This window comes from Prosopis cineraria, unplaced genomic scaffold, assembly GCF_029017545.1.
Source record: "Prosopis cineraria cultivar Desert tree isolate PC_DT_omini unplaced genomic scaffold, ASM2901754v1 PC937, whole genome shotgun sequence".
Lineage (NCBI taxonomy): Eukaryota > Viridiplantae > Streptophyta > Magnoliopsida > Fabales > Fabaceae > Prosopis > Prosopis cineraria.
The window spans coordinates 3319-19177 of NW_026556262.1; the positions used below are offsets into that span (position 1 = coordinate 3319).

At 35.1% G+C, this 15859-nt stretch overlaps 1 protein-coding gene and 1 long non-coding RNA gene across 2 annotated transcripts; both read right to left on the reverse strand.

The window, feature by feature from the left end:
• Positions 1-1434: 1434 nt before the first annotated feature.
• Positions 1435-3444, reverse strand: LOC129298846 (uncharacterized). The gene is made up of 4 exons (XR_008590428.1): positions 3341-3444; positions 2844-2920; positions 2104-2763; positions 1435-1629 (listed from the first exon to the last, which is right to left on the reverse strand). It is a non-coding gene; the product is annotated as an uncharacterized LOC129298846 (long non-coding RNA).
• LOC129298844 (flowering time control protein FCA-like) lies at positions 3445-12125 on the reverse strand (the record flags this gene model as incomplete). The annotated part of the gene is made up of 11 exons (XM_054937285.1): positions 11632-12125; positions 9764-9834; positions 9198-9276; positions 6010-6092; positions 5862-5913; positions 5229-5296; positions 4931-4997; positions 4630-4709; positions 4488-4552; positions 3603-3659; positions 3445-3484 (listed from the first exon to the last, which is right to left on the reverse strand). Coding segments are annotated over exons 1-11 (960 nt in total), but the record flags the coding sequence as incomplete, so codon positions are not given.
• Between the last annotated feature and the right edge of the window lie 3734 nt (positions 12126-15859).

The following is a 15859-nucleotide window of genomic DNA, read 5'->3' on the forward strand; positions in this document are numbered from 1 at the left end:
ATGCCAGAAATGTCAGCACTGAAATTATAGGAAAAGACAAGGTCATTCACAATTCACAAGCCTCTTTCATTTCCCCTCCCAATCAAAACAATAATAATCATAACATGAGAACTTTCTAAAATAGAAAGGGGAGAGGAAGACATTTTGTCCATTATATAGTCATCTTGTTATTGAGTCAAGTCAGAAGACTAGAACCTGCTGGCTTATTCAACGTCCACCCTTGTGAACCATGAAACCCCTGTAACAGAATCAGGGAAATAAAATTAGACTGCAAGGAGAATTTACATTAATCAATGACTGAAACGTTAATTCGTACATGTGGGACGTGCGCAGGAGGATCACCAACAGATACACTTGATGTCTGTGATTGGATATATCCAACTTCTGAAAAGCCGAGCAATTTGCACGTATTTATATAAGAAAATATCACTAGAGATAAACATCCTACCGTGTAACCAAAACAGTACATACAACAAATGGAACCACTCAATATTGAATAGTATAGGAGACAACGAGGACTACAAGCATGAATCCATATCTCTAGTCACATAGGGCGCAAACTCCCACGACAAGATGGGAGCAAGAACTGCCTAATTACCGTACCATACAAAGGTACAAGCAACTCTAAGAATTTCCCCGCAATTTCTGCCAAAACACATGTAGCCCTAGCTAACCTAAAATACACCGAGCATAATTAAATTTTACTTGGAATTGTTTTTATTTGGTACAAAACGATAGGATATTCCACACAATCTACAAATATCCATCTATGAGAGCACATTCTATAAAATGCATTGCAGGACTGAACAACAAAGAGACTGATAGAGGTAGAAGGGAAATAGAGAGAGAGGAATAGTATTTTTCATTCACAAGACACCATTACATCCATAAGACTCTATTTACAGAGAACATAACTAAATGCCCAAAATACCCTTTTATCCCCAATTCCCCTAATTCCCATGTATCAGAGACAATATCATTGTCCTTAGAAAATGCTTTCTTTGAACGCCATGCAGAGGCTAAAATGTTTCCTGAACGTTTTGATGACTCGAAACTCCATATGCCCTGATACTAGAAGTCCGAAAACAAAGTCAACATAACAAATCTTCTTTCAACACCACGATGAAAGAATTCAGACACTTACAGAAGATACAGAGGCTGCTGCATCTGTTGCTGGACCTGGTCGAGAATCTGCACCTGACCTTGTGGCAGCACCTGTTGCGATTGGGGAACTGGCAGGGCAGATAACGCTGGTGGTTGTAACTGAGATTGAGATTGGTGAAAAGTTGGCATTTGCTGTTGTTTTTGCCTTTCAGATAATGTCAACTCCTCTGGTTTCTCCCACTATAAGTTCATTAATGTGAAGATAAATAACATGAATAGCATGAAAAAAGAAACCTGAAGACAACTAAAAAATTCTTACCCGACTTCATGAGTGACACTATTATAATAATACTTGAAGCCCTCAGGAGATATATGCTCTGTCCAATTGCATTTTGAAAGAGCCACGTTCTGGTTTATTGTAGGTGTAGCAGAAGCATATGCGGAAGAAGGAAGATCTGTGGCTGCTGCTGCAGCAGCAGTGGGATTACTGGCCACTGACTGTGGTACAATCATAGGCGATTGAGACTGCATGACAAGAATGCACCAGCACACAATGTTGGTATGAAAAAGTTCTAAAGGTATGGATACCCTCCCTGGTGCACACAGCTAACAGTATATCTAATGTCGAAACACCATTAGCAAGCAGAAATTTCATGAACTGTAAAAGATATGCACGCACCATTCTTATTGGACAACTTTTAAAAGCAAATACTTAAAAGATTGCACTTTAGTCTTATCGTTTTTCTTTCTATCCAATTTTAGTGCCTTCACATGGGTGATCACTGTTTTAGTGCTTCCCACCTCAAGAACTCAAGTGCCTTCGAAATGCGTTTATCCTTTGACTAAATTATGCAATTAATGGAAAAATCACAAATATAAAAATTTTGTTGCAGAACTCCAAAACCTTAATTAAATTTGTATGAATTCATTCAGCAAAACATGCAAGAATATGAAACTTATTCATTAATCATGATCTTAGGAGATGATGACCTAAACTACCTGCTTTTTAGCAGCTTCTGCATTTTGCTGCAATGCTAAATCTTGACAAGATGGCTGCCATCATTTGCACTTGTTGAATCTGGGAACAGGCATGATGAGACGAATGAAAGCTTGCTTGCAAAGTCTGAGTTTGTTGTGACCACATCTGAGCCAACTGAGATGGGGACTGCTGAAGTGGCTGCTGCTGCAACAAGGTTGGCTGAAGCGGTTGCTGCTGCTGCAACAGGTTGGCTGAAGTGGTTGCTGCTGCTGCAACAAGGTAGGCTGAAGTGGCGGCTGCTGCCTGCTGCTGCAACAAGGCAGGAAGTCGCTGTTGGTTTGCAGTATTTACAGCTGTATTAGATTGCAATCTAACATCGAGAGGGCTCCAAGGCATTGCAGCAGATGAAAGATTCTGTTGAGTTTGATGCTGGGACGCTGGTAACTGTCCATTCATGCCAGGCACCTGCAGAATAGGAAGCGGCCCCCTGGACAAAAGGTTGCGGCTGACCAACCTGCCTAACTGATGAAAGAGACATTGATGTCTGTAAGCTGGGCATTGGAGCTTGATGGTACAAATGGAGGGAACAAGGCAGTTCCTGAGACGAAATGCACAGGTATCTGTGAAGATAACATTTGTTGGCTAACAGGAGGAAGTTGTGGAATTTCTGGGTTCAAATTCTGAAAGCAATAATAATAATCATATTACTAATACGTTTCTTGCAGGGAAGGAAGGAACGAAGTCAAATAATCTTATCTACCTGTTGTGACATTGATGACCAAGAGTGCCCTGAAAAGGACCATCCATGGGGGCTCCAAAGCCACTAGCAGGAACACCCTACATTATTTAAGCACTGTAAGCAATAGATGTGACTGATAAATACTTAGTTAAATAAATACATAACCAGTGAGTAATGACTGAATGGCTGTGTCAGCAATAGCGTGTGTATGTGCAGATAGATAGAATTAGCGATTTAACTTCCATCATTATTCTTATCAAATTAGTTTAAAACAATGGTATGTTTATGCTCATACTGTCAGATTAGCTAAGCTGGCTGATGGTCTGCTAATAATAAGCATCAAGAAGTCAAGAAGTAAATGCAAAATTTAAGGGAGAAGATGACCATTGGACATACCCCATTTTCAAGGGAAAGTAAAGAACACATCATTCATGGTCATAGTAGCTTTTAAAGACAAAGATAACCATAAGCATTACATTTAAGATAAAACTTTGCCATATCATCAAGTTCATACTTACTGGATTCATAGGCATTGCAGGGCCACTAGATCTTGGGAGCAGAGGAGGCCTTACACCATAAGGACCAATTAGAGGATGATCCCATATTCAGTGGATGCATTGGACGCCAGCATCAACTTAGGTTCATTAACATATGATGGAGGACTGCAAAATTGACAACAGAACAATACATTGCACTAAATGCCAGCACGAGGGGATGGTGATAAGGGAATCAATCAGAAGACACCAGGTAAACAAAACAATAGAAGGGGAAGTAGGATACCCTGAGTCTGGTGCTTCAAATCTAGGACCAAGTCCTGGACGGGGAAAAGCAGGACCCCTACCCAAAGCAAGCCAAACAACAATTTATGAAACCAAAAATAGAGATCAAGAAATAGCATGCATTCAAAAACATATATAGGACACACACAAAAGGTAAACATGAGGGCAGACTCTGGTGCAGCAACAAACCTAAAAGCATGGACACTGACACCAAAACAAGACAACATTATAGATAACACAACCAAACAAATTATATAATGTCCTTCTGCAATTTAAAATACCTTGTTGTATTAAATATTATAAATCTCCAGTTTAAGGTGTCTGTGCCTTGTAGCAGCAGACTGACTGATATTTATTGCACATAATGGCCAGAGCACAAGCAAAGTAAGACTGAAAAACTCACCTTGAGCACAAAGGAAGAAAAATTTAAAAACATGTTTTTAAGGGGAAAAAAAGGACTTGTTAAGGCAGTAAAAGGTCACAGTCAACAAGACAAACATCAAAGGAATTTAAGCTGAACTCAATTATCTGGAAACAATTTGACTGAGATCAATGAGAATTTAATCTATTATTAGATCCCGTTTAACTTTGCATGACCAATGAGACTTGTTCTGACTTATCTCTATTTCATACCCTACATCAATTTGGGCTGGGCTTGCTTAACCCCTGGATCAGCTAGCCCACAAACCAACCATAATATACTGTGTTCATACTGTCATTAAGATTTAATAAAAAAATTTAAAAAAAAAAAAGACTTGAGCATGACTTCATATTGATATATCATGGGCACGAGCCAACAAAGTCAAATCTGAACGGTCCACATTGGGTTGAATCTAATAGCATTCACATGAATTTTGTTCTTAAGGATAATCTTTAGATATCATACCTTGAGTCTCCTTGCCGAGGTCTCTTTGGATCAGCAAACCGGACAGTTAATGGTTGATCACAACCCTGTCAAGAAAAATAGATGATAAGCACAATGTTTCAACAAGGATAATTTTGCAACAATAAAAATAAAACTTTCTTACTTTCATTGTATAAATTCCGTTAAGAGCATTTATAGCTGCCAGTGCCATATCCCTATGAGAGTATTTAACAAAACAGCGTCCTTCAATCAAGAGGGAAAAATTATATATTACTGTTCGGTATTTCATCTAAGCAAACACACAGGAAAAATCCAAAACTATCAAGCTGAAGGGGACAAAAAGAACAACTGCACCAACCAGTAAGCCATGATTTACGGGCACGACACCCACCCCAACCCAAAATGAGGAAAGAAGAAAAGATAGCAGACATTCACAGGTTTCTGGATAGTGCTAGGGAACAAACCACGGCTTTGCTTCTTCTCATCACGCAGGAGACACACATCTTCCACCTGGCCATATTTTGAGAAAATCTGATACAGTAGACATCATCTATTAGTTTCATGCTCTCAAACTATCAGCAACAGTAAGCACAAAATTATTTTGGAAAGACATTAAACATGCATTCTTAACATTTAATATCATGAAGGCCCATCAATTCCCTTGGGCAAAATTGCCAAAGTTTCCATTTGGCTAGACAAGACAAATAACTGCCCCACTAAAAATACTTGCATGGCAAAGCATATTTGGTGCGTGCAACATACTTCCTCAACTTCCTCTACCGTAGCTTGTTTGTTCAAAGAGCCCACAAATAATTTGTACTCAGTTGCACCTGTTGTATGGGAAAGTTTACAGCAAACGGAACAGTCAATACAAGGAGAAGACTCACATTAAAAGTACTTTTTGATAAATGCATGACTGCCCACATGTTTTGTTAAGGTCATATAGTTGTTCCAACTTTGAACTGATAAGTGAATTTTACTAGAGCTGCAAAACTCTTTGGCAGAAATAGTTTGTCTACCACAATTGGCATCAGATTATATGCACACAAGTAAACTCAAAAACAGACAATTCCAAGTATCTGTACTCTACAGTTCAATAAAAAATGATAGACAAGTTAACATGAACACAGAAGACTTGTTTAATGCTTGTGATAAAGAATGACAACAACATGCTTTTATGCTCTTTCACAGAATTCTAGCCAAAGATTTTTCCAAAATTCCATAAGATTCCTCATGCCCAACTCCCCGTTAGATAATTCTTAGAAGCACTTCAATTTTGTATAAAAAACACAAGTTACAAAGCAAAACAGCATATAGCCATTTGATAATGCATATAGCATACATAAAATAGTAAGAATTTCAAAATATAAGACGCCAATTAGTACGAAAATTTACCAAGACGTTCCTGTTCAGCATCAGCATATCTCACTTGGATTGGACATACACCCTAAAAGGTAATCAAGTTTTAAAAAAACTAAAGAAGAAAAAGAAGAAGAAGAAGAATTTACAAGTAGCATTTAGGATCAAAAGCAAAACAGCTCACTCCAGGAAGAGTATGTTGTTTGTGCAACGCTCTAATTGCCTGATCAGCTTCTTCTGAAGTAGCATACTTAATGAAGCAATAACCTGCAGAAGCAAGAAGTTATATGTTGATTCCATCAATTTTCCATTACCCTTCCCACAGATAGATGTCAATATTAATGAGCCATAAAGTTATTCTTCTCAAGGTTTCATCAAACAAATGAGATCAATTCATCAGACGTATATGTAATAACTATTTCAGTAGGTACCAGCAGAGAAAAATTAACAAGGGGTTACAATAGTAATAGTCAAAGAGAAATCAAAAAATCAGCAAACATTGTAACCACTACCATACAAAGTTTTAAATCAAGCAGAGAGTGTTCTTGCAGAGAATATCCATAAAATTTAACAAAAACAAGCCTTCAGAGATAATTAAAAAAAAAAAAACTTGAATAAGAAATAAAGAGACCAATTTAAAACTCAGACATATCATTCTTTTTGGCAATTACCTTGCGTGAAATCAGTCTTTATAAGTAACAAGTATCTAATTTAACCTTAAGGGCACTAATAATAGCAACAATATATTTGTCATTTTTAAATCCAGCACAGGTTTCAATAAATCATTGTATCAGTCACAAAGAGTAAATAACATCTGATTGGACAATGCTTAATTTATTATTTTTCCTTCACAAATTACTCTCAAATATCCAGAGAAAATTAAGTATAAATGGCTCCCTCAATACATCTGCACACTATGAACCGACTTCTGCTTGCTCTTACTTAAACATATAAAAAATTACCCAAAGTAAAAAGATGCTACCATTTAGTTTCCACCAAGTAGAGCACGATCATTCCAATCCAGGGAAGGATAAGAGGATAATACACATCCAATGCCCAGAATGCATACAAGAATTCACATCTATCAAACAACAGATGGTATAAAGATTGGAAAACAGTTAAAGCTCTAGATCCCAATGGTCTCTGAAGAGTTTAGCATTGAAAGCATCATGAAATAAAGGACTACTAGGTTCCTCGTGCACAAGGTTGCGTAATTTATCCATGCAATCAAACCAAAAAAATGGCACGCATCTAAAGTCCAAACCAGCAAGAATTTTCTTTTCAATAATCAATATCACACTGATGTATCAACAGAAAAATGGTACCTTACGAGTTGTGAGACCACTGTACAATTATCATCCAGGAAAAATTACATCTAGGTCCCACATAAGGAAATTTACTATCAAGAGATTCCATGAAATTCACAAAATGCTCTCAAGTCCCAAATCCTACACATTTATGACTTGACTTAGGTTGTTGATAACTGGGCAACGGCCATTTACAATGGGGCTTGAGAGTTTTATGAATTTCATGGAACCTCTTGGCAATAAAGTCTCTTCTACGGGACCCAGATGTAATTTTCCCTAGCATCTATTGAATAGCAAGAATACTTCATTGATAAATCTCTTATTTCTTTGTCAAGCCAATAATCTAGCTTGACTTCACAACTGTTATTAAAGTATAAAATTGCTGCCTCATTATCACTAACGTGTCACTGACGCTTCAAAATACAGTAAAAGAACAACATGATTATCATTAGATCATTCATGGGAACCCTAAAGAGTGATTTGATCTTAATTGACACCATCACTTTGCAAAGACACAACAAATTACACTATATACGTTACCTTCAATTCCATGAAAGATAAAGACCAGATCCCTAATCTAATTTGACTGAAACTAAATAAGCTTGTAACAAATTTATGTATTTGATCACAACCATTAATCCAACTTTAACATCAAATAAACATAAGTAGCACGCACTGCTGATACACGTCATGGAGACCCAACTAACCATAATGAGTTGTTAGACACTTCAAAACCTCGCATCAAATTTTGTATTCCAACTAAGTAGGCATAAAGTAAAAGGGACGATCAAAATGTCAACATATCCAAAGCTAACTCCATAACCACCACAAATTTCTTGCATATCAGATCTCCAACAGCAAGGAAAGAATCATACATAGGAAATTGGGAAAAAATTGAAATTCATAGAATATACGGCACTGAGACTTATTTAAGGGAGACAATCGACTAGAACAGCTGAACAATTAAAAAACAAAACCAACATAAACTTCAAGTCAAGCTTAGCATCACAAGCTGCAAAAAAGTTAATAGTGCAAAACAGCACCTTCAAACCCTTGAAACTTTTCATATCAATCATCCCTGATCCCACTAACAATATTGACTAGCTAGCAGCAGATTCAACCAAATACTGATAAAATTACTGCCAGAACCCCAAATCAAGAATAAATTATACAAAAATCTTAATTATCCCAAACCATACAACATATGATTTCACATGAATAATCAGGCTGCTATATAGAAGTTGAGACGGGCTCCACTTCTAATGTATCTCCATGTGCAATCACAGACCTATGATCACAAAGGAACTGAACAATTGCTCCAAAGTGGAAAGTAGAAACATTCCATACCACATAGAAACGGAATGTTAAATCCATTATAAGAACAAAAACTTTGGATTGTATCTACTAACATGGGTTTTCTAACAAGAACTTAATACCCATAGACGAAAATCCAACACATGACCAAAAGGTCTGCCATTCATGAAGTAGGAAATGAATCATAACTTGTAAGTTGCCAACAAACACATAGCAAGCTAAAATCAATTACCATCCATATTCAGTCAACCCAACTTCTTACCCATGTAATTTTAAAACTGAAACTGATAGGAACACTCATGTTTGCTACAATATGGGAACGTGAAATCTCCCAAATTACATTGTGATTAATACCATTCAAATGCAATAACCCAAGTTTTTCTCTGTTCCTTCTATAAGCTGACTTTTATATTTTTTACATAAACAAGCTACAGTCAAGGCTACGGGCACTCTCGTTACAATCAGTTGTTGGGTAATGACCCCACCGCTGCATCCACAGTTGCAAGAGCAGGATCTATTGGTCCTCCAATGTCTCATCTGCTATAGAAAGAGAGGTTTACATGTCTTGTCTCCTTCTGCTATGACAGGATGAGGACAAAAAAGGTAGGCTACCAAAACCAACAAGTCTGGACTTGTTGCAAAAGTAAACTGAGATGAAGATGAGCTTAGTCTCTTCCATCAGCCTCTCAATGGACCTGAAATAAGATTCATATGAAGTGCAATAGTCTTGGAATATAAAGATCACAAATACCTTGTTGTTGCCCAGCTTTTCTATCTTTAATCAAAGCAACCTCAAGCACATTTCCATGTTCCTCAAACAAAGGGCGAATCTGACATCAAATAATTGTAACAAAGTATGGTGCATCACAAACACATGATTAAACATTTAACAAGAGAACCAATGATGATAATATGTTAAACAATAACTATCAGATAACCCAAAATCAATGACTCAGAGTGCTAGGAAAACCATTGAAAACTTGAAAAGATTTATGCTGGATGGGATGTGTGCATTTAGAAGTATCACAATAAATTTAACTTTTACCAGACATTAGTTGAAAAGTAAGTAATAATACTGTGCACTTTGTATCATAGATGAATAACTTGACTACAAACCAATGCCCATGCAATTTCTTTTCCTCCCCGCAGAACACCCCACCCAAAAAGACTTAGAGGAGCTTGAATACTAAAAAGTTGCAATATTTCAAAAATATATAGCCCTTTCTTGATAACAAATGTGAAATTATTTTACAAAAAGAACTTCAGCAAACTCGGCAAGCAAATGAGGGAACAAAACAAGGGTTAGATGTGGCTTACATCTTCTTCAGTAGCAGTCCGGGGTACAGATCCAACATAAAGTTTTGCAAAACTTCTACCATCAAAACGATCTAAAAAGATAAAAATACATCAAACACTGATTCTCTTCCACTTCCTCACATGTTGGAGGTCATATAATTAAAATAACTTAAAGGAGGGGGAAATGACTAAGTTTGCAACTAAGGGTGAAATAAAACAGAGCCACTTGTGCATGCGTGCGTATCCATGGTTTGTTTGTTTCACATTTATAACAAGCATTTGTAAAAAGAATAATATATCTTTTTTTTATCATGAGATGGAGAGATGATGTCAAAGTGGACTAACAACTATGAAATCAAACTTTTTTTGGGTTTACATGATATGAAATAAAAACATAGAAGTTAGGATCACATGCTTGAAATATGTGACTAATATGAGAGATAAGCGCATCAAACAACTGTATACTTTGTAAATTAGAACGATCCTAGTATCACACAAATGAGAACATCTGAAAATTCCTTCTAGACCAAGGGGGAAATATGCTAATGGGCTATCAAGATGTCAATCATAGAATGAACATAAAAACTGAAATGCTGGATTATATAATATATATATATATATATAAAGTCAGCTATAAAGCTAAAGGGTCACATAATACTTGTATGACAACTTCACAATAGTAAATAAGCACTCTGATAAAAATAAGAAATACAAAAATAAGCAGAAATAATTATTTTTAGAACTTATATGTACAAAAATAGACCCTTCCAACAATAAAGCCCCTCTTACATATTTAAACATAAAATTATCTTCCACAGTAAAGGGATTCAGAAGATCAACTAATTCAGTATGCTTCCATCACATTTTTAATAATATTATCATTGTGCACATAGTAATACGAATTGCCAATGTAACTGATTCCTTTGACAATAAATCTTTAAGTTTTCCATATATTGCCATGAATATTGCCAGGGGCATCTAAAACTGTAGATACAGATGACTCAGCGATTAAATTATCACTATCAACTTGCACCCCAAAGATTTGCCCCCCTCCCCACTGAAGTAATACAGAGCATGGTAAACGTTTAAGTGAACACACCCCCCCCCCAAAAAAAAAAAAAGAGCTTAAGTTTTTACAGGACAGGAATTACTAGTTCCCCTGCCAGAGGTATAAAACATAAAATTCAAAAGATACACTTGTTATCCGTGGTCCCCCAGTTTAATGACATGCAAAACCGTGATCTAGAGCAAACTTAAGCTCAAGAGACCAGAAAAGCACTTGACTTCTACAGAGAAACGCTTGCAAGTAACTACCAGTAAGTACCTTTTTTTTTAAGAATTACATTAAAGTCCCACACAAGGAAGTTAATTACTGCAAAATTTATTGAGAACTGAACTAAGCTATTTGGCAACTAATTATATTGTTAATATAGCTTAGTTTAGTTGTCAATGAAATTTACAGTAATTAATTTTCTTATGTGAAACTCCATTGTAATTCTCCCTTTTTTTTTGAGAGTGAAAAGGGAATATCATTACTTGGTGAAATGTACAAAAGGCAGCACTGGGAGATCAAAAAGGACCAGTCTGCAGAAGAAAAAAAAATCGGGGGGTTGGGAATTACAAAAGATCAAGAATTAGCTGAAGGGATCAAGAACTAATTAAGATCATTGGCATTAAAAGTAAGTTAAGCCATAGCAAAGGAGTCATTGATGAGACTGATGGCTGTATGAGTTTATTCAGAAAGATATCAAATATAAGTAATTGATATCAATTGTTGATGCGGAAACAGAAAAGGGAAAGCGAAAAACTGCTACCATACAGCGCAGCGAATAAGAAAACTAAACAAGAAATGCCAAATTTAACAAGAAGCAAATGAGCGTTACACTAACCTGGCGACCCTCCACGCCCAGAAAAAGGAAAGCCTCGTTTCTGCCCAGAATGCGGTGGCACAGGATGACTATCAAACCCGAAACCACTAGGACCATAAAGTGGCCGGAACCTACCGCCTCTGCCAGGAGACCGACTTGGCGGACTGTCCAGAGAACGATAGTGACCTTCGGCTCCGGCGGAGCGGAAGTTAGATGGGCCACGGCTGGGGTTTCCATAGGTCAAGGGATCATCGGACGACCATGAGGGACCCCGGGAGTGACGATAGTGAGAGCTTCCAAGGCGGTCTCCTCTGTGCATATCCAGCTTGACCAAGAAAGTGCAATCAACCCTAGTCTTCGGAAGAGCAGAGAGGGAGTCAGGGAAGTAAGGACTGAAAAATTCTGAGGCAAGTGACGGAACAAGATTGAGAATGCTGACAATGTAATTTCAGGAGAAGATGACCAGGAAGACTTGTCAGGAGTTACTTTGAAATTGGACGTAACGAAAACGGAATTAGCAGTAACACGTCGTTCTCGAGTTTCGGGTGTTTTCCATGATGTCGTTTCGTGGAGTTCAACCAGACGTCATTGTCGTACACAACCGGACACTGGCCGTTTGGTTCGGGAAGACCGGACAAGTGAAAACCCAAAATTTGGTGCCCGAAGGAACGATCCCATAGTTGAATTAATTTTCTGGCTGACCATAATTGAATTAATTGGTTGATGTCATGAATATTAAAATATTATTTAGATATTCATTAAATATTTACGTGAATTTCATCATAATTTTTTATATTTAATGGATAAAAATATCATAATTTTTTAAAAAAATTATTCTATTGTTATAATTTTTACATAAATTACTCATTCCGTTAAAAAATATAAGGTATTTTTAATTGAATTTTACTCGCCAATAAAATAATTACTTGTCTTTAAACTAACTCCATCTTTTTATATTTAACTTGATTAAACACCCTAAAAAATAAAGTAACATATTCAATAGAGACATTTTTTAAAAAAAATTTAATAATTACACATTAAAAGACTTAAAATGTCTTAAATTTTTTGACATTCAACTCCTTAAAAAATATCTTATATTTTTAAGTGAAGGGAGTATAAAAATTCTAATTATTTTTTGACCAACTATAAAGTCTAATTATTAAAAAAATGTGGAAATAAGTATATGAATAAAAATAATTTTTAGTATGTTATTCCATCATTATATAATTGGATTATATAAAATTTAACTATTCAGGAAATAAATTACTATAAAATGTAATTGATTCATGTTAATTTGAACTTGAATATAGCAAAATTTAATTATCTGCTATGTTGGATTTCTATCCCATATCGTATATTTGTTAAATATATAATCTAGACAAAAATATTAAAGATTAAGGACTTGCTTGATGTCTGTTTTTAAAAAATGGTTTATGTCTTAAAAAAGATTATTTAAATAAGTCTTTTGAATTTAAATTTTTTAAAACTACTTTTCTATTTTTAAAAATTCGTGACAATATAAACTGTTTATACAGGTTCTGGAGGACTGTCAAGCTTTGCGGCATTTGTTGTTTGTTCTTCTACAGAATCCATCATGGCTGCCTTTTGTAGTAAATTTCGAAAAGTAAAGTCATGGATTCTAGTTTGTACTTTGAGGGTTTTCACCTTCGTACTGTCATTATGTCGTGTGAATGGGAACAATGTGGATGTTACTGTAAAATTGTTGAATGCTGAAATAATTTGGCAGCTTGTAAAATTGTAAATCTTTTTTATAGTAATGAACAAATATTTTTAGTTGAATGTTTGGACTGTAGGTAAAACTTCAGTTTACTTGTAGTATGATTGTATTGCTAGAGTTTCGCTTGCAGTTTGTTTCTATTTCTTAATTTAGTGACAATTGAAATTAAATTCAGAGAAATCTTTATTTTTTTCGTGGATCATAAATAATACATATAGTTATTAGTTAGTTGGTGTCTAGTACCTATTTTTTTTAAAAAAAAAATTAAGGGAGGAAAAGTAAGCAATATACTAGTGTCATGCTGAAGAACAAGAGCTATATCAAGGGTTGGGAACAAAACATGATGAAAACCAACAACACAGGACAAGGCCTGTTTAGCAAGCTTATTAGCAGCTTCATTAGCATTGCTTGAGATATTATGAACTTCCATGGACATGATGAAAACCAATAGCCCAGACAATAAGTGTGGCTGTAGCAAGTACATGCATGTATATATTGGCTGCGATGAGTTGGTTATTATACCTTGCGTCGTGGCAGGCATGCCATATGCCACGACGAGTATGTATGTTTATAGTTGGTCATGGTGAAGATATTTTTAGCCGCAATAAATTGGTACAAATTCTTAAAATTAGTGTTCTATCTCTAGCAATCCATGCTCAATGCTAGGCAGTGTGTTCCATATTTTTGCATGATTTCAAATACTTTGTTTTTTAAAAAATATTATTTTTATCTTTTCAAATATTTTTAGGATCTCAATATTGAGGTTGACCTTTTTTTATGTCATTAGACTTCAAAACCATGGTGACCCTTAAGGTTAAGGGTTATTAATTTATAGAGTTAACTAGAGTTAATGATGGAGGTCATTACATCAATCACATGATTAATTGCATTGCATGCATAATAACATTTTAGAACTAATTACTTAGACTTTTAAGTCTTATTTTTTGTGGTTAACATTTTTATAAGAGAGGGTTCAGCCAGATGATCACTGGCTTAGTTGGTGGTGTGTGGGACACCATTATATTTGCCTAGACGAGGTTTATTTAAGTGGTCCAAAACCCAGTAATGGCTCTAGTTTGCAATTTGTAAGGGGATTTGTTTGGAAATGTGGTTTTGTGACCCAATATGGGTTTATATGGATAAATTTGTCATATGGATGTATTTTTATGTCAAACTAAAACTATTAATTAGATTATATTATAAGCTTCATAAGGATATTAGAATCACCCAATTTGGACGTATGTGAGATAAATTATGCTTTTTTAAAGATTAAACTTTATGTTCATTATAATATGGGCAAACTGAGTTGGTTGTGGAAAATGCGTCACTTTTCCAAATTTATCCTAGTTTAAATTTTTAGTTGCAAGACAACCCTTTGTACCCTTATACCCATATTTAATGATGTTTCAAGACCATTTTACCCATGATAACCATCTTTCAATATATTTTGTGATTTGAGGAGATTTTTGGGTTGTATTATTGTAAGCTATTGTATTATTTCAAGATCTCGTTTAACATGCTTTTGTTAATTAAAAAACTTTTAAATTACTATGGTGGGTTTTATTTACTAAGTTAAATTTTTCTTGCCATGATAGTCAATTTGAACTTGATTTCAATAATTAAGAAAAATTATTTCCTACTATGGAAATAGTTTATAAACTTAGTTTTATTCTTTTTACTATAGTAGATTTTTAAAAAGAAATATTGTTATTTTTTATTATTATGGTAGATCTTTCTCTACCATGATAGAGTTTTGATTAATTGATTTAATTCTTAATTATCACGGTGAACATTTTTCTATTATGATAGAGTTAATAATAAGGATTTGGAAAAGCAAAGCCTTACACCAAGCCATTTCAAGGCCTTACATGCAAGCCCACACTTCATAATTCAACAAATCTCCACCATTTTATACTATACATGAAGCCGGCTTTGAAACCACCATCCAAATCTCAAAAAAAGCCTCTACATCCTATGATGTTTTTGGCCTTAAAGAAAGCACCATCCACATTAAGCTAGTCAATCATCAGTCTGTGAAGTTTAGCTGCCATTATGAATGAGGCATTCTTTTCACCTTGATAAGAGGATATTTTATACATATTTAGATATTATTTATATTCTTATATTGATTATTTAAAGTGTGAATTGAAGGTAAAATAAGGTATAATACCCTGTTTAGAGATTTTGATATATTTTCAAGATAAGGAGACATGATAGCATGAAAAAAGCCTTAAAACATGAAGCTTGGAGTCAAAGACAAAGGAAGCAAGCCAAAAATAACTCATCCGTGCTTAGACAAAGTGATTTTTTTTTTATAATTTAAAGTTTTGTCCACTTGCAGACGAAAATCCTAACCACATGCGAATGAGAGGAAAAATCACAAAAAAAAATTAATTAGATATCATCATATTTAACAAGATAAGATGTGATTTGGATTGATTATAAGCATATGGGAGTTGAATTTATTATAAAATAATATCCCAAAAGCCTCTTAACACATTTAATCTCAAA